Source organism: Phaseolus vulgaris, chromosome 4, assembly GCF_051622355.1.
Source record: "Phaseolus vulgaris cultivar YP4 chromosome 4, ASM5162235v1, whole genome shotgun sequence".
Lineage (NCBI taxonomy): Eukaryota > Viridiplantae > Streptophyta > Magnoliopsida > Fabales > Fabaceae > Phaseolus > Phaseolus vulgaris.
Genome location: NC_143501.1, coordinates 3,536,598 through 3,560,798, shown reverse-complemented (window position 1 = coordinate 3,560,798; position 24,201 = coordinate 3,536,598). Strand labels below are relative to the sequence as shown.

The window sequence follows — 24,201 nt, the reverse complement described above, 5'->3', positions numbered from 1 at the left end:
AACAAGGGCGCAAACAACAAAGACAAATTAACAATGTTCCATCTGTCAAATTTGGTGTTCCCTAACACCATAAATCATTACAGCAAGAGAATTTCGGGAGGAACCAAAACCCTCCCAGATCATCCTCGATTCAAAAACAATCAAACGCAGTTAACCATCTAATACAATATTACTAACTTAACATTAACAAAATATAAAAAAAAAAAACTAGCAACTGCGGTGTTCTTAGGCATAACCTTAGGTCAGGAGTCTACATTGTTGCCGAGCACAAAGGAGAAGAGTTCGCGAACCGGAGAGAACTGCACGAGCGCGATGTCCGTAGCGTAACCGGCGACCGGCAGTTTGAGTTCCCGCAAGAGGGAGAAAGCCTCGGGCATTCTGTTTTTGGGGACGTGGTGCGCGACCGAGCAGTACGGTATCCAGGAATTGAAGGCGAAGTCGTCGGAGATCTCAAGGCCTTCTTTTCTGATGGCGTCGCAGAGGTGCGACTGGAATTGGAGGAGGGAGAGGGAGGGCGTGGGCGCGAGGAAGAGGAGGTTGTCGGAGTTGCTGGGGAAGGTGCCGACGGAGGAGAAGGAGAGCGAGAGAGGATCGTGCTTGGATGCGAAGGTTCTGAGAAGCGATTCGAGTTTGGAAGGTTCTAGAAAGGGAGCGGAGAAGAGCGTTATGTGAGGGCGCGACTCCATCTCGATGAGGTGTGTGGTGATTTGTCGGCGCGCGAGAACGTTCCAGGCCTTCAGCACCTGATTCTCCAACGCCGGATCCAAGTACAGTTCGATCGCGAACCCTTCCGACATTGAAACGCACTTCGATTTCCGTTCACCTGATTCCGATCTCTCTCCCACTGATTGCAAATCCAAGAAGAAGAAGAAGAAGAAGATAAGAAGAAAGAAGAAAGAAGAAAGAGGAGTGGGTTTTTCTCTCTGACTCTTCACACCCTTCCGAAGCTACTCAGATTTTTTCTTATTCAATCATTTATATATACTCTTATTTATTTGGATTTCTTAATTATCGAGAATAATTTCATTATGATTACTACAATTTTACAAAATCAATAAAATAGATAAGTTGTGTTACTAATAAAATCGTGTTAAGTGTTAAGGTGGCATCGGATATCTAAACTATAATCATTAATTGAAGTTATTTTCTCTTCATACAACTTACTCATTTATAAAATTTTATCTATTTTTATAATTAAGATGTGAACTTATACCTTAACAAAAAATATAAATAGTTTCTAGAAAAAAAATTAATATTAATTTTATCTTCTTTTAATTCTTAGTTTTTTCGTGAATATATGTATAGTCTTTTATTTTATTTTTTCTTATTCTAACAATTTTTTTTTTCATTATGTCTTTTTAACTAAACTTAAAATAAATGTATTGTTTCTAATGTATTCATATTCTATATTTTTTATTTTGATTTAACTAAAAAAAATAAAATAGAAGAAATTCTCATATATTTTTTTTTCTCTTTTGTTCATCTATGTTTTATTTTATAATATATTTGATTAATAAAAAATTATATTATTTTTAAATTTTACACAAAATATATATATATATATATGCACAATATTAATATTTTTTTTTATAAATAGTGGATTAAATAAAACAAATTTATTGTCTACTATTTGAGATAGCTATAGAAACAACTATTCCCATTGTCAAATAATTACTATCCAAATAATGAGTTAAATTTGATTTTATTTAGTTATCAATTATTTAGATTTTAAATTTGGTAGTAAAAACTTAGAAGCTAAATAGATACCAATTTAAAAACTATTTATCAATAATAGAAACTAATTTAGAAACCAATAATTTTTTTAGTCTATAACAACTAATTATTTTTTTATATAAAATTAACTTCTATTTAATGATTTTCTTCTACTCCGAGATGTTCATTTTGACAATGTAAAATAGAAATACTTAAACATGGTATTTGCATAGAACTTATACTTTATGTTATACTATTATCATTATTAACTATCATATCCGTGATAATATAGGTTCATCACACGAGAGTTTAACACACATCTATAAATAATGTCAAGTTAAAGTAAATAATATTTAATAGTATTTATTATCAGTAATCATCAAATATCAAGTACTAACTTTATCGATTACCTTGTGTAACAATCTCTAATTTCTGATTGAAGACGGAGACATACCAGGAATCGACATGATCGAGAAATATTTACAACCAGTACAACGAGACGTTTTTAACTTATAAAAGAACACAATATTATTAATAAAATTTCTCAATTTATTTAATCGTCCATCAACATCTCATTACAACATAGATAAAAATAATTTAATCCACTCATACGGGTTGTTGAACTAAGAGAAGTAAAAAGTAGTAGTAGATTTTAGTATCAATACAAACTTAAATAGATCAAATTACAGGAAACAAATAAGATAGAAAACATACAACAACTAATAAAAGACAACATACAAATAATATGTTGAAAACAAAGTATAAATGAATTAAATACGAAGGTAAAGGGGAATAGGATTCTCTGCATCTGGAAGTGATGACCAAACTGAAAAAGCACTTGAAGAATTTAACCACTTGTGCGTCATTTCAAGATAATGACGATCAATCACATCTTTTAAACTCTCAGTTCTTTTAATCCATTCGAACCCTTTTATGGTGTATACTTCCTCGTTAAAATTGCTTGTGAAAAACTTGTCAGCTTCTAATCTTCTGCAAATTCATGAAAGTTTTACATGCATTAATCATCATAATCTTGTTTTCCAAATTTTTTCATGAAAGTTCAAAGATTATCTATACTCTTAGCTGTGACAAAGCTAAGAAACAGTCACAAAACTGATATAATTGATAGAAGTACTAAGCTTAGACAAGTATTTATATATATAGACACACATAAACATGAATCAAATCAAATAGAAAGAAGCTTTCAATTGCTTTTACCTTGTTGCCATGAGTAGGAATATTACAAAAGCTGTCTCACTGATTGCAAAACCCTTTATTTTTTTCTCTGCCATGAGGCCTACCAATAGATCAAGCTCTTCAACATCATCACCATACACCTCTTCCAGTACTTGAATTGCTTCTCTGTCATCTGTTAGATCTTCCCACTTGGAGATAGGTATCAGTAGCAACCCTCTCCTGAACTGGTTGTATCTAGCTATACCCCTCTCTCTATCTCTGTAAACTACATTATTTACATCACATTATAGGCTTAGTTCTTAGTCTCTTGCATAAAACTGAATAGAGTTTGGATAAAGTAAAAACTTATCATACTTTCAAGTGCAGCTAGGTCCACAAGATCAGGCCTTTCTGTGCCATCTAAGTTCTGTGATATAAGGTCTCTAAGCCACACTGGATAGTTCCAAAGCACTAGTGCCCCACATGCTTGATGACCCATTGACACAAGTTGTCTTGCAACTCCTATTTCTGATAACATTTTTTCTCCTTGTAGCCCAACCAAATTTTTCATAGGAATCCTGTGGTGACAAATCAGAGATTTTTCTTTTCAGCATTCAGGAGAAAAATGATAATTTTTTTACTAGTATTGCATGTCTGAATTAAACTTATCATCATACTCTTTGATTACTGGTAGAGATTTGTCAGGTCCAGGAGTTGCAGACATATCTCTGAGTTGCAGGTTATCAGGTAAAAGTGAATGCATTCTATAAACACACACAAATTCCTCTGTTAGAGAGTATGGAACACCATGATTTTGTGGTTTTTTAAGACCTACTAATCCTCCCAAGATGGATCCACCAACATGTCCAAATGCATCCTTAAATTTCTTCCCCAAGAATCCATACCTGAAAAGAAAAAATCAAATAACCAAACTACATGTGTGCATAACTAGATTTGCATAATCAAGCATTTCAAAACAAAAAAGGTTAAGTCTTACCAGTTGACACGCATTCCTGCAAGTAAAGTGTCAGTTTTAAGAAGCTCCACAGTCCAATCAATGGTGTGAATCTTTGCAATCACTGCTGAGGTCACCAATCTTGCATGATTATAGAGTTCTTCATCTTCTAATTCTGGATAATGAATCTGTAGGAATATGTTATTATTATTTTGGAATAATGGTGTTAAATTGAGTTGGGTTATTTAAAATTTGTCTATATTTCAGTTTTGGATGATTTTTCTTATGTTCGAGTTTTTGAAATTGTTAGTATACCTTGAGAGTATCACAGACTGCATTATGTTCTTGAACAAAAAGTGCCTGCAAGGTTGAAACACCAGCCCAACTATTGCGAACATCACCTGAGATTGCAGTTCCATTTTCATTGTGAAGAAGATGACCATCCTTTGATATCTTTATCTTTCCATCTTTGAAAGTTCTCACTTTCATTGAAACTTCTCTGTTGCTTCCATACAAGACGCTTCCATCCCTTTTTTAACCAAATCCATGCTGGTTATATAGATATAAATTATAATGCTCCTATTTAGATCCTAAAAGCTTAATATATGCATATCTATTAGGGTAGCAATGGGGGCTGGCCGTCCCGTATAGGTTCTCCCCGTACTTGGCCCGCATAAAACAGGCCGAGTTAGTTTATCTCGAATAGAATTTGTGAACTGATTTTTTTAACCCGTCCACATAAAGGTTGACCCAGGTCTGAATTTTTTATTTATTTAGATACATTAGGTAAATTGTCTCATTTCAGAATGTAAAATATGAGATTACATGAAGAAAATATGAAAGTGTAGAATTTTTTTTTATAAAGTTATGCGGGTCAACCCGTCCCACCCCGCACTAGGCGCACTAGGCCTGTGTGGACTGCGAGTTATGTAGGGGCCTAAGCGGACCAACGAGTTGAAATAAACAACTCGTCCCACGTTTTATTCAGCGGGTCACGGGTCAACCCACACCACTTTGACACCCCTATAATAACTATAATCATTTTCATTATATTTATAAAATGATTTTTCTCTATCAGCATAAAAATATTTTCTTTATTTTTAAAATACTAGATTATTAATCATCATTTTTTTAAGTTTATGATATCATATTAATTATTATTTTATCTATTATATACTCTCATTTTTTTACCAAGTAATAGACACAAGATTTTAGTAAAATAAAAAGTATTAGTAGATTTTTTTAGTTTTAATATTAACATCTTAAAAAGACAATTAAAAAGTAGTGTCTCAATGAGACATTTTCAAGAAAAAGCACTTTCAACTACCCATAATTAATGTGATATGTGCCCCACAAAAAAATGTACCCATTATAAATCGGATGTGTCCAAAAAAAAAAATTTGTACAAACCATTATTAACCTATACCCCCACAAAAGTAAAAATTGTACTAACCATTATAAACGTGACATCTAATTTAAGTACTTTTGTGTACCAACAAAAAGTTATTGAATGGTTATGAACCATCATATATCTTACCAACTTTCCAACTATTTGATTTTTCTTATGAGATAATAAGAGTTCAATTATTGATTTTGTTTCAAATTTTCGAATTTTGCGATGTGTATTTTACTAATATTTTAATCCTATGCACAATTACAAAATCTTATATTTATACATAATATGTATGAGTTGAATTTATACACTACAAGAAAATCATGAAATAGAAACTAATTTGAGAGATAAAAAATAATTAGTTGTTATAATGATTAAATTAGAAACCATCTTAAAAACTAAAATAAAAATTGATTTTTAAATTAGTTTCTATTATTATTAAATAGTTTCTAAATTGATATCTAATTAGCTAGGTTTTAACTACCAATTATTTAGATTCTAAATTTGGTAGAAAAACCTTGGTTACTAATTTAAAAACCATTTAACAATCATAGAAACTAATTTAAAAATTAATTTTTTTTAGTCTCTAAAATAATTTCTAATTTAGTCACTGTAACAATTAATTTTTTTTCTATAAAATTAGTTTTTATTTCATGATTTTCTTGTAGTGAGTTAATATAAAATAGAAAAAAGATATAATTAGACAAAATTTCACTATAATTGGTTACTTTTTTTTTTCCTAAACTAAGTATTATATAGTTAATTTTTTTTAATTTTTTTTAATTTAAACCTAAACCTTAAATGTTATATTACAACTATATAAGAAGTTATTATGGTTTATAGTCTCTTTATTACTCTCCATGTTACTTTGTTCGGTAGGTATATTAAACAAATAGAAAAATGTTACCACTAATAATAACTTTTGGAAGTGTGATAAAAATCTTACCACCAAGGTGTTCGAATATTTTTTGCTCCAGATTTGATCTCAGAGAGTTCAGTGGGAAATTCCTTAGTCTTGAAGAACTTGAAAGATTTTAGAGGGCATTGGCTTGCAACTTCTCTTGGTGCAATGAGTTCAATCTATATATATGTATCACAATTCCATCAACAAATTAGATATCTTCTTCATTATCTCAATAAAAAGGCATCATTATGTGCAATTAACATGTAAGTACATATTTTTAATACATCTATTTGAGTAGGTTTCATTACTATTACTAGAAAACTATGGTTTGAGTAGTTTTCATCCCATTAAAAATAATTAGTTATTATATTAACTAAATTAGATATTATTTTGGAATTTAAAAATATTATTAATTTCTATATTATTTTCTGTTATTGATAAATAATTTCTAAATTGGTATCTAATTAGCTTTCAAAGTTCTAACAATCAATTATTTAGATTTTATATTTGGTAGCAAAAATCTTGATAGCTGATTAGATACCAATTTTAAAACTATTTATCAATAATAAAAACTAATTTAAGCAATAATAATTTTGTTAGTCTTTAAAATAGTATATAATTTAGTTAATATAACACTACAGGAAAATCATGAAATAAAAATCAATTTTAAAGACAAAAAATAATTAGTTGTTATAGTGACTAAATTAGAGACCATTTTAGAGACTAAATAAATTTTTGGTTTCTGAATTAGTTTCTATTATTGTTAAGTGGTTTTTAAATTGGTATTTATCTAGCCACTAAAGTTTTTGCTACCAAATTTAAAATCTTTGGTAGTTAAAACCTTGGCAGCTAATTAAATACCAATTTAGAAACTATTTCACAATAATATAAACTAATTTAGAAATCATTTTTTTTTAGTTTCTAAAATAGTCTCTAATTTAGTTACTATTACGACTAATTATTTTGGTCTCTAAATATTGATTTCTATTTGATGATTTTCTTATAGTGTAACAACTAATTATTTTTTGTCTCTAAATTGATTTTTATTTAATGATTTATATATATATCTATATATTTGCAAATATTTTTTTGAATAGTAATTTTGAAATGAGTTTTGGAAATTGATTACTGTCATATAATTAGGACCTGTTTGGTATCCTCAAGATGATCGATCCAATCGTGAATCATAAATTGAATCCAAGAAGCTGCTATCACATTGAATTGCTTCCCTGTGTCCTTGTATGTTCTTCTGGCTAGTAGTTTAGTGGCTACCACCATTGGATCAGGCTTCAATACCTGCACACACAAAACTGTGCCTTCAAAACTCACCACCATGAGAGAGCAACCAAATTATATAACAACAACAAACTATAATACTATAAAACTCATAAACTGAGACCAATGAAATTAATTAACTACAACCATTTCTTTCTTGTGATTTATCTTGTTCATTATACATACTCATTGGCTTAATCATGTATTATAGGGTGAGATATGATTAGTTGTGGACCTTATTTTTGTGATCCACAGGGAGCATATTTCTGCCAATAAAAGTGCATTGGCTGCCAGCAACTTCATTGGAAGGGTCATTATATTTTCCATCATCTGTTCTGAATGGAAAATCAGAAGGGTTCCCAACCCCTTCTGGTGTTGTTGTTCCAACGTTGAAGAGGTTGTACTCTTGGTGAAGGTGGCGTCTAATAGCCAGATACAATAGCCCTAAGAAAACAGGTAGACGATGCCATATCCCTAGCTTGTCAATGGAATGAACAATCTGCATAAACCATGCAAGAAAAAGAAGGAAGAATAAAAGATAAGAACTGCATAATGATGATGATGATATAACATATTATATAGTAACATTTGATGGAGAGGGGATTGTACAATGAAGAGAAAAGAGTTTATTATGGTCATGCTAGCCACTGCTTCATGGAAGTCTTGGTGGATGAGTTTGTGCAGAAGTGTTGCAGAAAGAGCTCTAATGGAATCCGTTACCATAGACCACATCATGAATGCTCTTGATATGACACAACAATGATAGAGATTTGATGAAGTGTAAGAGTGTATCATTGTTTAAGGTTCCTTCTCTATTTATAGCTGCCAGAAAGTTGTACCTGTATGTTTTCATATCTTATATAAAACATGAATTTGGATAAACTTGTAAATGTGATTGTGAGTAACATAGTCTTGATATTTGTCTTTTACTCTCATGAATTTAATTTATCTAAACTTTATATCTGAGTACTTTTGATATATCTTTTTCAATTGCAAATCAAATAATGATTTATATGAAATATTTAAAAATTGAGTAATAATAAGAGCATATAATTGAAAAAAAAATTATTATTTTTTTTTTATAAAAACTTCCATGTTAAGTATCATTATTTAACTTGACATCTCAGTTAAGTTGACACCTCAAGTAACAACAATTTGTCATTACATATGAAAAAAATATTATTAAAAAGAAGAAAATACAAAAAAAATATGGGACAACCAGATCAAAACACATGTTAACAAAAACGATACATACATAGACTATATCTATTCATAAAGGATTCTAAGAACAAATTAGATGAAATAGTTTTAGACGAATTTCTCACTAGACAATTTAAATTTTTAATTACCAAAATAGTTATAATAACATCAATCTTATCCTGAAATCTAACATAATTTCTCGTACGTCAATCATCAAACTAGAAAAAATTATCACAACAAATTCAATCAATTTAACCAAAAGACTATCATCACTTTTAATAATAATAAAAAATCAGTTTTGATATAGTTTTTTCATATTTTTATATTTTTTTCATGTGATTACGTATAATTATTATTGCTTGAGGTATAAATAAAAAAATCATCCATACATATACTGAGAAATGAGAAGGATGAAAATTCTATCTCAGTTTAGGAAGTACATGGTTGAGTGTTTGTTGGAGTGATAAGAATGAAGGAAGTGCCTTGTCTCGAACCGGTTTGTAGCAAACCATCAGGTAATAATTTTTATATACAAATAAATAAATAAAAGAATTGATTTTCCTAAAGTATCAAATATGAAGAATTGGACTAAATGCCATTTTATCGAGTGAAAAAGTTTGTTTACCCAAAAACACAAGTACCAAAGTGAAGATTATTTTGGGGTGTGGACCCTTCCCAATAATAGTAGTTTAATTGTTAAAAAAACATGAACTAGTAGTTTAATTGTTAAAAAAACATCAATAATAGAACATTATTATCCTATATATATATGAAACATGTTACATCCTAGTTGTCTTTTTCTCATGTCTCGATCGGAGTAAAAAATATATGTAAGAAACAATTTTCCGATTCCCTAAGTTAGGTTACGGTATCTTTGTGATGCAAGGAGTCTCATATATTTTTCTAATCAATCGTGAAAATAACAAGAACACGCATGAAATTATGTATAGTTACGTGTATATATATAAATGTTACACAACGTGTGTGCTACATTAATAAAATGTTTAGACATAATGCCGTTAAAAGACAACACATTATAATCATAAGGAGAATATAATAACAAAAAAATATATTTTAAATGAATCATGTAAAAAATATTTGTAATGTAATATTTTCCAAACACAATGTATTAAAATTGTATTATTTACAAATATTTTATTTTAAGATTTGAAAGGAAATAATAATAATAATGATAATAATAATAATAAGTATTATTTTTTTTAAAGGAAGAATAGGTAATAATAATAATAAGTATTAATATTTAAAGTAAAATTAATGATAATAATAATAATAAATATTAATTTTTTAAGTAAAGATTTATGAAAATAATAATAATGATAGTAATAAAGTATTAATTTAAAAAAAAAGTATATATATATATATATATTACGATAAGTTATATACTTATGTTATATATAATTTAATTAACTATTTTATTATTTTTAAAAAAAGGGGATAGTCGAGAATGTGCTCACAATAAAATTAATTGTTTCTAAATGAATTAAATTGAAGTCGGGTATTGATCTAACTGGGCTCAGGTGTTTTCAGGAGTACTGGGCTGTCCATCAACTATGGTTAGGAAATTTCTTCGTCACCTCCATAGTTTTTTTCCTGACCATCATATATTTTTTAATTACAAAATTACCCTTGAGTAAAAAGTGTAGAATTTGTTTTTTTTTTTTTTCTATTTTCAAATTGTATAATCTATAAAACTTAAAACTCTAGAATTCAAAATAAAAAGTTGTATTATGAATTTTAGAGCTTGGAATATATTTTTTGGGTTTAAAAATTCATTTTAAATTCTATAATTCGGAATACAAAATTGTATTTCAAATTTTATAGTTTGACATTGCATAACATATTTAGTGGTAGGTAAAGTGCAATTTAAAAAAAAAAACTCATTTAGGATACACCTGAAGGTATTTAAAGTAATATGTTCATTCACTTTTGTATCATTATTGATTTATCTAATCATGTTTATTTTGAGTTGTGGTGTATTGAACAAACTGAAAGTTTTTTTTATCAACAAATAAAATATGAATAAATGGGAGTATTTAAATACTCAACCATTATTAAAAAAAACTATTGAATATAGCTCATCAAAAAATAGATCTCACTACATATATCCCTCATATGGATCTAAATGATCTAAAAATTTTACAATTCCAAAAGACAAAATAGATTCAATAAAAATAATATAAGCGGACATAAATACCGACCAAAACTATACAAAAGAGATGCATTCGTTAAGCTAAAAGGAATGACATCTCTGATGATGAGTCACCAACTTTAGTATTGATTAGCTAGTTGTCTATTAATTTGTTGTTACAAATAGACTCTCTTCTATTTTCCATCTATTATTAACTTCCTGCCCAACCTCTTGTAAAGGAATTGAGCTATAAACCGAAGGTTATAAGTATGGTTACTACATGATGCAATGAATGACGATCATTGTGCGAGCTAGTATTGACAGAGGTTGAGATCAAGTAATATGTTAACTTAATTTCAGATGTTGCAATTTTTCAACGACACACAACCATTACATATATACTTTTATACAATTAAGTTTTTATAAAACTTTAATTTATTTTAAAACTTTGTTTAAATTTACTAAGTATGTTTTAGATACATTTATACTTGTGGATTTATTAATCTATTTACATTGGCCAAATTCGTAAGTGTATGTGTGAATGTATTTGACTAGGAAGAATTTTTTTGCCCGTTTGTGAATTATGTAAAAACAACCAAAATTTTAAAAAAATGCACTTACAATGATGGTTCGAACTATAACCATAATATTTTGGAAGTTTTAACAACGATTTTGTTTAGAACTGTCATTGTCTCTATTACTAAGAATTTATATTTTTTTTCATTATGTGTTTGTCTTTGTTCATTATTATTGAGTTCACTTACTAGGATGATTTTGTGTTGATTAAAGTTACAGTTAAACTATAGAACTTAAAATAACGTCCTCATAACAATGACTCCAAAACTATTTTAAAAAGTTTTTTTTAAGTGTACTTCATCGAAATATTTTTAAAATGATGTTTTTCATTAACAATATTGTTAAAAGTAATAACAAGTAAAATAAATAATTAGGTACAATTCTTTTTCCTTGAATACTTCAATATACAAACAAACTATAATAGTCCCTTTAAACTCAAATGCATTGAAATAATACTGCATACATATATAGGACGAAATTTAGTGTTATACAAAATACAAATATACACATTAATTCAAATTTAACAAAAAGATAAATCTAAATAAAAACAGATAAAAATATCCAAATTGATTAATGAGGAACACGAAGGTATAGAGGAACAGGATTGTGTGAGTTTGGAAGTGAATCCCAAACTGAGAAAGCACTAGAAGAGTTTAACCACTTATGTGTCATTTCAGGATAGTGACGATCAATAACATCTTTCAAACTCTCAGTTGTGTTCACCCATTCAAGTCCCTTTTTAGTGTATGTTTCTTCATTATAGTTACTTGTGAAGAACCTATCAGCTTCAAGCCTCCTGCAAAATATCACATTCATTATTAAAATCTTAAGAGCTAATATACATGTTTTTCTTAAAGAAACATTTTATAGCATATATTAGTATTTTGTTAAGCACCCTATGTTTTTGTTTTTGTTTATTAGCTTTAAAAAGAGGTGTAAAACTTGGACTTCCTATGAGGTCATCCATCCTAGTATTATTTTTTCTTAAATACACTTAACTACAAAGTTCTACTAACAGAATTCGATACATTAGTGCAGATATGATCGCACCTATTAAGCTAAATACTATAAACTAAAACTTCATCACATTTTCATACTCCTTTTACTCACCATCTAACTATTAACCACAATTCCTAACAAATCTTACAAATATAGAACTTGTACAATTGTTGGAAGCATTAAGTTTAAGCAAGTATACATGAAAGTAGATTAAAAGGGTTGCTTTTAATTTGTATTCCTTTTACCTGCTTGCCATTAGGAGGAATATTACAAAAGCTGTCTCACTGATTGCAAAACCCTTGATTTTCTTCTCTGCCATGAGACCTACCAGCAGATCAAGTTCTTCAACATCATCTCCATATACCTCTTCCAATACTTCAATTGCTTCCTTGTCATCTGTTAGATCTTCCCACTTTGAAATAGGTATCAACAGCAATGCCTTCCTAAATTGGTTGTATCTAGCCACATTCCTTTCCCTATCCCTGTAAACTGCATCATAATTGTAGGGTTAGTTCTTGGCCCTTCTTAATAAGCAGATCTTAAGATTAAAACTTGTATATCTTACTTTCAAGGGCAGCCAAGTCCACATGTTCAGACCTCTCTGTGCCATCCATGTTTTGAGGTACAAGGTCTCTAAGCCATTCTGGATAATTCCAAAGCTCCAATGCCCCACAAGCTTGGTGACCCATTGACACAAGTTGTCTTGCAACTCCTATGTCTGTTAATGTTTTCTCTCCTGGTAGTCCAATCAAGTTTTTCATAGGAATTCTACAATAAATGAAGAAATTTTTGTATTAGTCATTCATTATTATAGCCCTTCTCAATTAGCAAACAAATTTGTTGTAAAAAATAATAAAATGCTTAATGAGATAATTTTTTTTTTCTTTCTTACTATGATTGAAGAAGATAGATAACCATAATGTTTACTCTTTCTTCAAACATTTATTAATTAGATTAAAATAAATAAAGAGCATTTGGGGAAAGGTTTTTCCTAAACATTTAAGTTATTTTTTTTGTTTAAACATTATGGACAATAACTGAAATTTTGTAAAAGAATCGTTTCCTAAAACAAAAATAAGCTATTTTTATGAATCTGAAAAACAAATTATGCTATTTTAAACAATTTTTTCCTTGTACGTATACTTTTTTCATGTAAAAGTCTTTATTTTCATATCCGAATGAAATTAATTATCTAAAAACTTATTATAATTTATGTACATATGGTTGGAATAATCTAATAGCTATTCCAAACAAAGAGAAATGTATTAATTTAAAAAGAATTAAGAAGAATTGTGAAAATTCAATATCAATTTAAGGGGTGCGAATTAGTTTAAGAATTCTTATAATATATGGAGGGGAAAAAAAGGTTTGGAGAAGATTTGATATTATCTTACTCTTTGATTACTGGTGGAGATTTGTTTGGGCCAGGTGTGGCAGATATGTCTCTGAGTTGTAGGTTATCAGGTAGGAGTGAGTGCATTCTATAAACACTCACAAATTCCTCTGTTAAAGAGTATGTCACACCATGATTTTCTGTCTTCTTCATACCCACAAATCCTCCCAAAATGGATCCACCAACATGTCCAAATGTATCCTTAAATTTCTTCCCCAGCAACCCATACCTGCAAAATACACAATACATTATTACCATATGCATAGCTTGTGTAAAACCTTGGAAAGTTTGAAAGGAGTAGGAGGTTGTTCTGTCTTTTTTTTTATTGGTTCATGTTGGATATCCCACGTCGACTAGATATTAGAGCCTTTCATTGTATATAAGTGGGTGCAAACCTCAATCTCATGAGCCGGTTTTATGGGTTGAGTTAGGCTTAAAATCCACTTTGTAATATGGTATCAGAGTCATTTCGAGTCTATTCCAGCGAGTATTTGTGTTGGGTCTATCGTGCTACCTGCTATGGACCACCCATAGTATATAGTCTCACGCACGAGTTAGCAGTCCCATGAACCGGTTTTATGTGGTTTTATTTTGTTGTTTTGGTTTTTTTTATCAGTAAAAAAATTCATAATTGGAGGTATTATGAAGATGGTGCAATTCATGAGATTATTATTTTAATTTTATAAATAATATATGCTAAAGTTTATGATTACTATTTATACTATTCCAATAAAGTATTATTTCAGAAGATATTTTTTTAAATGTTAAGTTATTTGTAATAGTTAATGTAACTGTGTGAGAATTGTGTCTTACCAGTTGGCACGCATGCCTGCAAGAAGAGTATCAGTTTTAAGAAGCTCCACAGTCCAATCAATGGTGTGAACCTTTGCAATCACAGCTGAAGTCACCAATCTTGCATGGCGATAAAGTTCTTCATCATTCAAATGAGGGTAATTTTTCTGAAAGAGAAAAATAAAATGGAAATGTTAGTGTTTTCTTTTCATTGGTTAGTTTTTCCATGATGATGAAGAGTTCATCATTAATTATACCTTGAGAGAATCGCAAACTGCATTGTGTTCTTGAATGAAAAGGGACTGTAAAGTTGAAACACCAGCCCAACTGTTGCGGACGTCACCTGCAATTGCTGTTCCATTTTCATTATGCAGAAGGTTTCCATCTTTTGATATCTTTACCTTTCCATCTTTGAAAGTTCTCACTTTCTGTAAAACTTCTCCATTGCTTCCATATACAGCACTTGCATCCCTATTCACCAACCAAATCCATGCAAGTTAAAGACCTTGTCAGAGACTACAATAAGTTTTATATCTGCAAGTTTTAACTTTTACACTATTTTAAATTCAAAGTTATTGCGAGCCAAAAATTGAGTTTTATGATCAGCAGAATGAATAAAATCGTTAATTAAATATATGGGGTTGTTTGTGAGAAATAGCGTGGTAGTTGAGTTGTGAAAACATAAAAATAAAAGCTTGTGGTAGTTGAGTTGTGAAAACATAAAAATAAAAGCTTAGGATAGATCATATTGATCTTTAGTGAATTTCAAAGTCGGTAGAGGAAGTTTTTCATATTCTGATTGTGTCTTAGAATCCATGAGATTTGTTAGAAAATGATAGATTTTTATTGTATTGTGGTGTTGTTTACGTTTGTCAGACATGATCTTAATTTTTGTGTTCTGATTTGTGTATGAATTTTTTAAAATTGATTCTAGATGACTTTATACAAGGGTCGAGATATTTCTGAAATATCTCAATTTAATTAATTTATTTATTTATTACGATAAAAAGATATGAAATAAAAAAAAGTCAACATTAGTTAAGTTAATTAAATTGCAAACTAACATCTTATTTATTAATAGTTAGTTGTTGGATTTGGTTAGGCTTATTTTGTATAATATTTGATTAGGTGAAAAATAACTCTCGTTACATCATTTACAAGAACGTTGTATATTTATACTGATAGTTTTGTTTTCATTAGACAGATTTGATCTGATTAAGACAAGTTTAACAACTAAACATTAATATAGCTTTGTAGTGTAGACAAACTAACTACAATTAACCAAATCACATCACTTTCCACGACCCTTTTGCAGACCCTTTGAAGCCTTCAAAGTGATATTAATATTTATTACTTATTTTGCTACAAATACCTATTAAGGTGCCCCACGCATTATTTTATACACGGGAACATTATACATGCATGCGTGCATGCACCAAAGGACAAACGTTACACAAGTTGCATTCTTTTAGTTTAAATTCTACTTTTTTTCATCTAAGTTATCTTTTTTTCTTCTTTGAAATTATGAGTTTCTATCAATATCATTTCTTAGCAGGAATGAAAATCATGTCAACATTGACTTTTAACTTTTGGCTGAGATAAAGTGTGGTAGAAATCTTACCACCAAGGTGTTCGAATGTTTGATGATCCGGATTTGATCTCGTAGAATCCAGTGGGAAATTCCTTAGTCTTGAAGAACTTGAAAGATTTCAGAGGACATTGGCTTGCAACTTCTCTTGGTGCAGTGAGTTCAATCTATATATATGTATCACAATTCCATCAACAAATTAGACATCTTCATTATCTCAGTAAAAAGGCATCATTATGCACAGTTAACATGTAAATACATATGTTTCACTAGCATGACTCAGTGATAGGTATCTCTATTTTGATAGTTGTTGGTTTTTGTGGGCTGAGTTGGTGGCTAAGGTCTGTTGTTCTATTTTGCCCCTTGTTATGGTTGCAGTGAGATGGTAATGAGTTTGTTTTGAGATTGTACGAGATTTATAGTGGTAGATTATTTTTGACTCTCTCATTTTGATGATTTGGGAGATGAGAGAATTTGGTTCTTATTATATAGGTATGTATAAGGGTTGAACCACCCTTAAGTGATTCCTGTTATTCAATCCTTATTGCTGATAAAAAAAACATATGTTTCACTAGGTTTGATATGTACAAAGTTGAAAGAAAAAGAGAAAAAATAGGTAATATATAATATTAAGAAGTTCGACTTTAGGTCTAATTCATCTTTATAAAATCAACTTATGAGATGAAGTTTGCATCCAGTTATATACTATGAAATTATCTAATTTCTAGTCGATTTGAAATCTCTACACATCCCTTCAAGCCGAGGTGATAGTTCGTGCGTGAGACAATATACTTATGGGTGTTCTGAGGTTCGATAATAAATCAGTTCTATGAAGTTGAGTTAGGCATACTTTGTTTTAGTACAAATTTTGAAATGAGTTTTAGAAATTGATTAGTGTGATAGAATTAGGACCTGTTTGGTATCCTCAAGATGATCGATCCAATCGTGAATCATAAACTGAATCCAAGAAGCTGCTATCACATTGAATTGCTTCCCTGTGTCCTTGTATGTTCTTCTGGCTAGTAGTTTAGTGGCTACCACCATTGGATCAGGCTTCAACACCTGCACACACAAAACTATGCCTTCAAAACTCACCACCATGAAACTATATAATAAGAACAAATCAACAAAGTATCTTTATATATATATATATGATTGATTGTGGACCTTTTTCTTCTGATCAACAGGGAGCATATTTCTGCCAAAGAAAGTGCCTTGGCTGCCAGCAACTTCATTGAAAGGATCATTATATTTTCCATCAGCTGTTCTGTATGGAAAATCAGAAGGGTTGAACCTAATTCCTACTGGTGTTGTTCCAACGTTGAAGAGATTGTACTCTTGGTGAAGGTGGCGTCTAATAGCCAGATACAATAGCCCTAAGAATACAGGTAGACGTGGCCATATCCCCACCTTGTCAATGGAATGAACAATCTGCATAAACCATTCAAAAAAGAGAAAACAAACTCATTTCATCATCATCATCACAACTTAAAACTTTGATAAAATTTTATTAGCAAGCATACAAGAAATATCCATATGTAATATTTACTTACATACGGATATATTTTTATCCGTATGTAATAATCGATATGTAATTTTAGATTTTTTTTAATGAATAAAAGTTATAATAAATGTGACCTGTTTTAGAGGTGATTTAACTCTTTTACAAAACAAAAGAAACATACACATCAAGAAAACTTCAACTGTTTATCTATCTGTCACAACTAGTTAAAAAAGGACTTAAAATTTAAAAACCAACCCCACTGCGTTATAAACAACTATTAATTGAGTACATAATATCAGGATTAAAAAAAAACCCTGATAAATGCTTTAAGAATCACTGAATTAACAACTATATGTTATGATGATAAGATAGAGCTGATAAAATAAAAAATAAAAAAAAAATGATGATAAGATAGAGGGAATTAGTTGCATACAATGAAGAGAAAAGCATCTATTATGGTCATTTTGGCCACTGCTTCATGGAAGTCTTTGTGGATGAGATGGTGAAGAACATTTCCAAAAAGTGTTCTGATGGGATCCGTTATCACAGACCACATGGTTTCTAGGTGATACAAAACGAGGATAAAATAAGTTTGATGTATGATTGTAAATATGAATGTGTTTGGTTTTCTAAGGTTTCATTTGTATTTATATAGGCTATTGGCTCAGAAATTTTGCTTCCAATTTTCCATCTTAACTCACCATATATATTCAAACCCTAATTAGTCATCGAAAACCAACTATTTCATTGTCTTTTGTGGAAAACGTTACAAAATGTTATACCATCTCTTACGTTTCCTTCTCGTTTTCATTATTCATCACGTTTTTAATATTCTTTTTTCTCTCTTTTATGGTGAAATGAACATAATTTTTAAAAAATTGTCAAATGAAAAAACTAATCCTTGCATTATTGCCATTTTCATTTATTCTTTTTACGAAAAAAAAATACTCTATCTTTTTTACGAAAAAAAATAAGTCTTTGACAAAGTCACAAGATATTATATATTTGGTCATATATATTTGTTGCCACCTTTTAGGTGACTTTTCATTTTAATGAGTGCATAGTAAAATTCTAACTTTTTGGTCTTTATATATATATATATATATATATATATATATATATATATATATATATATATATACTTATATGATAAAGAAAACTTACGGGAATAATTTGAATAAACGATAGGAATTAATTGATAAAAAAATCTCAAGTAGAAATTAAATAATGAATAAAATGCATTTTCTTTATAAAAACTAAAACAAATGAAAAAGATATGAACTAAATTTATAATTTGGTCTTTTGAAACCACACGTATAATAAGAGTAGTTGGCAATAATTTATCCATTAATTTATGGGAAACTAGTATAATTAATTGTACGCCATTTTCTAGGGGTAATTAATAATGTTAAGTTTATAATTTAATCTTAAACAAACAAACAAAAAACAACAAGATAATATGATTAGTGGGGAATTGTTTATTCATTGCTTAGAACAACAATCAGAATTGTATTAGCAATAATGATTGTTAAATGGAATTTTTATCAATTACTTTCATTTGAGGTTGTGGTGCATTGAATTTCGTATAAACATTAACCCAAACAGACTATTATTAATCCTTGTTTAACCGTTGATATCTTTTGTGCTCCATAATTTAAGAATTTATATATTTTTACTTTGAGAAGTTATATATATTTTTACTTTTAATAACTTTTTTTTACATTAAAAAAAATATTTTAAGAATATCTTAATCATATTACAAAGAAACCAAATAATCCTAATAAAAATAGAATACGATTATATATATATATATATATATATATATATATATATATACATAAATCAAAATCAAAATCTGATATTTTAATCATTATTAAGTCTATTTTACATCAATTCCTTTTTCTTTACCATCATCATTAACTCTATTTTACATCAATCCCTTTTTCTTTACAATCATCATTAAAGTATATTTTACATCAACCCCTTTTTCTTTACAATTCAAAGATTACGATGATCTCAATGGCTAGAATTACACATACCCACATATAAAAAAATTAATGTATAAAATGCTAAAAACGACTTTCAAATTAGTATATCATTATCCAACTAGAAAATCAACTTTGAACAGAAAAACAGCAACCTCTGAAAAAGTGTTTAATGTATAAACAATTGTGTAAGATTTTTTTAATGATAAATTTCTTTCATATAGTGGTTTCTTCAAATGGAAAAATTCATTATAAAACTCTTAATATTAAAATAATAATAATGAGAGATATGTAATTGTGGTTTAGTGATAAAAAAGAAACAATTTTATAATACAAACAAAGAATTCTATAGTCAAACAAGAAGGCTATTGGGAACACGTGCACGAACAGCCACCTCACAACATCTATGGAACAAACACGGATAACTATGATGAATTCAAATAAATAATATTTAAATTATTCATTCAATTAGAACAAATATAATATTTTTTTCCCTCAAAATCAAATCTATAAGATTAAATCTAACATATTTTCACATAATCAACTTGTAAAATTATATTTACTTCATTTATATATTATTAATTTATTTATTTTTTATAAACGTGGATTTAAGTGTAGATTAATTCTAACAGATACACATCTCATAGTTAAATTCTTATTTTTTTTTTTAATAAGTGATTAATACCATTGGATATATAAAATAAATTATCTTTGAAAGAAATATTCGACTTCACCAGGTTTCAATAGAAGTATTTATTACTTTTAACAATAAGCAATTTATACCTAACTCGTCTTTATATCAATAAAAATGAAATTTATATTTATTTTGGTTTACTAAAAATATGATGTTACTTAAGAATATGGATTTAAAGATGATTTAAAAATACTTTATTTCTTTAACTTATCAAACAACTTTTAAAGACAGATTATATATATATATATATATATATATATATATATATATATATATATATATATATATATATATATATATATATATATAACCACTTAAAAAAGTTATGTGCATTATTTTTATTTAGGAATTCACGATTCGTTGTATATATCAAAATGTATGATTAACTAATTTTTAATTTTGACCACTATGCTCGTATGAAATATTCAAATGTATATTTTTTTCATGTTTCTTGCTCATAAAAAAGATGTCATTTAATAATATTCTAATTAGGAAATTTTGGTATTAACATTTTTTATCTCCTCGGACTTTTCTCTCGCCACTTTTCGTACGAGAGTTTTTTTCTTCAAATAAAAGAAAAGAATAAATAAATTGTGACATTTATTAATATATATATATATATTATTTTTAATATGATTTTTGTATTACCATAACCTATAATAAATTTTGTTGGTCGATAAAAAGAGTTCATTACAAAAATGTGTGAGAAGTGCACTATTAACATTTTTTTATTTTTCAATATTTCTTCCCAATTCTGAAAAAGAAATATCTTTAATATATTTTTAAAAATTTGTGACTTTCTGTAACACACAATTTTGAATGGTATATAGATTATATTTATAACGTATGAATTTCGGTCACTTCTTTTTAAATTATGTGTCCGTATCGAATACACGTATCGAACCTCGATACTTGTAAGACACGCATCGATGAAGTATTCAATTTAAAAAATAATTATTGAATTTTTTATAATTCTATCACGATTTTAATACAATTTAAAAAAAAAAATACATTAATTTTCTAAAATCTTAAATTTATTGTACCTAACAAAAAACTTTTTATTAAAAAAAAATACTTATTATATAAATTTTTATATAATTATAAAAATAAGAAACAAATTATTTTGAATTATTCATAAGAAATATTTTTTTCTAAAAAAATAAAATATATTTGTGCAAGTAAATCTTTATTATCAATTTATATAATTTATAATTTTATATATATATATATATATATATTTATTTGTGTTTATATTGGTCTGAATATTTATTATAGTTTCTAACTTTTTATGTGAAGAAAATACAATAGAACAAGTGGGGCTGCAAATGGGGAAATGAATCTGTCAGTGGCGGCTGAGGCACCATTTCAAAATAAAACAGTGTTTCTTTTCTACCAGAATATTCCCTCTCTATTTAAATAATTAATTATAAATGAAATTAACTAATTTTATTCAGTTAAAATTGTCAGTCTAAACCGTATATAAGAAAGTATTAATTGTAATAAATTTTTTATATTTTAAATAAATCTATTCAAAGAGTAAGAAAAGGTATAGATTAATTTTCTTACTATATACTTTAATTATAGATTCATTTCACTTACTATACTTTAATTGAACATTAACCCCTAATATTAAGGAAGAAAATTTAACAATTGTAGGTTTGTTATTAAATAAAAGTAGTACATTTTTTAAAATATGCAACAAATCAAATTTAAATACATACAATGAACGTGTGTTAAATTAAATACAAAACGTGAAAAAAAATTTATATAAAAAAACGCGAATAGAGAAATTTAAAACCCATCAAATTTGACTAAAGACATAAAAGGGTTATATAACTATATCATTCTGTACAAACAAAATCGTACTATGTCTTTAAATTTAGGGGAAAAACTAAAATTATTAATAAATAACTTTAATTAGTGACCTAACTATTGATTTTCTTAGATTTTTATATATATGTATTTTGGTCTATTTGTTTATATATATATTTTTTTATAAAAATAACATATGATAGTTGATTGTTGAAGTGTCAGACTAAATTAGATAACATATGATATTTTTATTTTTTTTATTGACAAAGAATTAATTAAATAAATATATAGCAAGTCCACCAACCTTTATAAAAAAATATTTTTGGTGCAAATGGTGATTATTACAAAAGAAAAATATGTGTACTGCTTCAATTATAATATTTGTAAATAATATATGATAACAGAAAATATAATTTTGAAAACGTTTAATATGATCATATCAATCATAAAAAGTTAGGCTACTATTAAATACTAAGAATATGACAAGCTGATTTTGACATGCATATATGTTACAAATAAATTAAAAAAAATTATAAATAGAAAACTTATACTATACTACATAAATGCATGAAAGGGTTGTTTTTCTAATTGACATGACAATATCTGCCTCGTGTTAATCGCGTATATATAATATAATAAAATAGTTATATAATTATATAGTAAACATAAATAGAGGATATGTTAAAATTAATATGATCTTATTTACATTAAGATGCTAAAATAGGTCAATTAATCTTGTTTAAGGTATTGAAGATAGAATGAAGGTGTTGTTTAGAAATATGGTTTTAAAAATTATGAAAAAGAAGTTTTAGACTTTTACTAATAAACCATCTTTCCACCAATCCATCAAATAGATTTTAACTTTATTATTTCATCTAACTTTTTTCAAAAACTAATAATAGAACAAAATATTCTCTCAAGAGTCATATTTATTATCATTGATTATCTTCTAACGTTAAATGTTGCTCCAAAATTTTGTACTATTTTGTTTTTTAAATTCCAATTTAAATATAAATATCCTCAAATCCTATCTGTTGGTTAGTTAGGGTTTAAGGTTTAGGATTTAGGGTTAGGGTAAGTTAAATGGATTAGTCCAATTTTAGTATGAAAAAACAAAAATGTTCTTAAATAAAATAAAATAGGGTTATATAAAAATTCATTTCAGAACTTTTTTTCATAATATGTTTCTAGAATTTTTTTTCTAAAACGAATTTTTGGTTTTTTTTTTTTATTTAAAATGAGATTTTGATTTTTGTTTTGGATCTTTATACTCAGAACACACTAATCTCTTTGGTTGTTTCTTCTTGTACCTCCAAGATTCTTCTGTCATCCCATACACAACATGAAAATACTTTTTTATCCTTATTGTGTCACTCTCATAGATTAGCTTCCGCATTATGTATTCTGGACACGCATTTGAAAAAAAAACTTTTATATTACATAATCCATAAGTCTTAACAATTCAAGATTTTTTTATTTATTTAACCTTTATATTATATGTGAACATATTTTAATGAGAAGATTCTAAAATCTTAAGGTTTTTTTTTTATTTTTATTTTTTATTTTTTATGTTAAGATATTTAATTGAGAGAAATCTTATAAAATTAAGATGTTAATATTACTATTTTTTGAATAAAAGTATTCTTAAAACAATATTTATTATTTGTTATTTTTTTTATAAAAAAATAATATATTAAACGGAAATAATAGAGGTACCCAAGCTTTTCAAAAAAATCTATGACTAAAAGATTATGTACAATAATTATTTGTTATTTTAATAGTTGTAATGTTTTTAAATTTTTTATTTGTAGTTCGTCTGTGAAACTGTTTGATTTTTTTCCTGGGTGAATACTCATCCGTTTGACCTGAAATCTGTCGCGTTTTGTTCCAAATTCAATGGAGATTCTTACGCGGAATTTCAAGAAAAAACCATTTCGGGAGAATTTTTCAGAAATTTTGTGCAAACCAAGGCTATCCTCTAGCAAAACTTCTGAAATTTCGCCCTACTTTCTGCAATTTTTTTTCGGGTCCGTATTGCGTTGACAAAAATTCACGCAAGTACTTTCGCATGTTGTTTGCACCTAGGTAAGGAG

The 24,201-nt window shown here is 27.9% G+C and overlaps 3 protein-coding genes and 1 long non-coding RNA gene across 4 annotated transcripts; 1 reads left to right on the top strand and 3 right to left on the bottom strand.

Annotated features, from left to right (window-relative positions):
• Positions 1-19: 19 nt before the first annotated feature.
• LOC137836802 (uncharacterized) lies at positions 20-959 on the bottom strand. Its single transcript, XM_068645546.2, has one exon. The coding sequence runs from the start codon at positions 795-797 to the stop codon at positions 243-245; it is 555 nt and encodes a 184-aa protein (XP_068501647.1). The 5' UTR covers positions 798-959; the 3' UTR covers positions 20-242.
• A 1,283-nt stretch (positions 960-2,242) lies between these two features.
• Positions 2,243-8,200, bottom strand: LOC137836366 (alpha-dioxygenase PIOX). The gene is made up of 10 exons (XM_068645095.2): positions 8,026-8,200; positions 7,652-7,915; positions 7,288-7,437; positions 6,184-6,317; positions 4,160-4,373; positions 3,887-4,032; positions 3,567-3,794; positions 3,265-3,467; positions 2,932-3,175; positions 2,243-2,703 (listed from the first exon to the last, which is right to left on the bottom strand). Exons 1-10 carry the CDS (start codon positions 8,149-8,151, stop codon positions 2,484-2,486), a joined length of 1,929 nt encoding a protein of 642 aa, XP_068501196.2. The 5' UTR covers positions 8,152-8,200; the 3' UTR covers positions 2,243-2,483.
• Positions 8,201-11,765: 3,565 nt separating this feature from the next.
• Positions 11,766-18,358, bottom strand: LOC137836801 (alpha-dioxygenase PIOX). The gene is made up of 10 exons (XM_068645545.2): positions 18,051-18,358; positions 17,281-17,544; positions 17,026-17,175; positions 16,147-16,280; positions 14,783-14,996; positions 14,547-14,692; positions 13,735-13,962; positions 12,906-13,108; positions 12,586-12,829; positions 11,766-12,137 (listed from the first exon to the last, which is right to left on the bottom strand). Exons 1-10 carry the CDS (start codon positions 18,171-18,173, stop codon positions 11,912-11,914), a joined length of 1,932 nt encoding a protein of 643 aa, XP_068501646.2. The 5' UTR covers positions 18,174-18,358; the 3' UTR covers positions 11,766-11,911.
• On the top strand, positions 16,135-17,752 carry LOC150027801 (uncharacterized). The gene is made up of 2 exons (XR_016520479.1): positions 16,135-16,269; positions 17,301-17,752. It is a non-coding gene; the product is annotated as an uncharacterized LOC150027801 (long non-coding RNA).
• Positions 18,359-24,201: the final 5,843 nt, after the last annotated feature.

Bases quoted from the DNA above. Each gene is read 5' to 3' on its own strand.
- LOC137836366 (XM_068645095.2), bottom strand. From the start codon at position 8,151: ATGATGTGGTCTATGGTAACGGATTCCATTAGAGCTCTTTCTGCAACA. The intron at 4,374-6,183 runs GTAAGATTTTTA...TGGTTAAAAAAG, and splicing joins AATATTCGAACACCTTGGTG to GGATGGAAGCGTCTTGTATG. The intron at 4,033-4,159 runs GTATACTAACAA...ATATTCCTACAG, and splicing joins CAGTCTGTGATACTCTCAAG to ATTCATTATCCAGAATTAGA.
- LOC137836802 (XM_068645546.2), bottom strand. From the start codon at position 797: ATGTCGGAAGGGTTCGCGATCGAACTGTACTTGGATCCGGCGTTGGAG.
- LOC137836801 (XM_068645545.2), bottom strand. From the start codon at position 18,173: ATGTGGTCTGTGATAACGGATCCCATCAGAACACTTTTTGGAAATGTT. The intron at 16,281-17,025 runs GTCCTAATTCTA...ACATATATATAG, and splicing joins ATCTTGAGGATACCAAACAG to ATTGAACTCACTGCACCAAG. The intron at 12,830-12,905 runs GTAAGATATACA...ATTATGATGCAG, and splicing joins GGACTTGGCTGCCCTTGAAA to TTTACAGGGATAGGGAAAGG.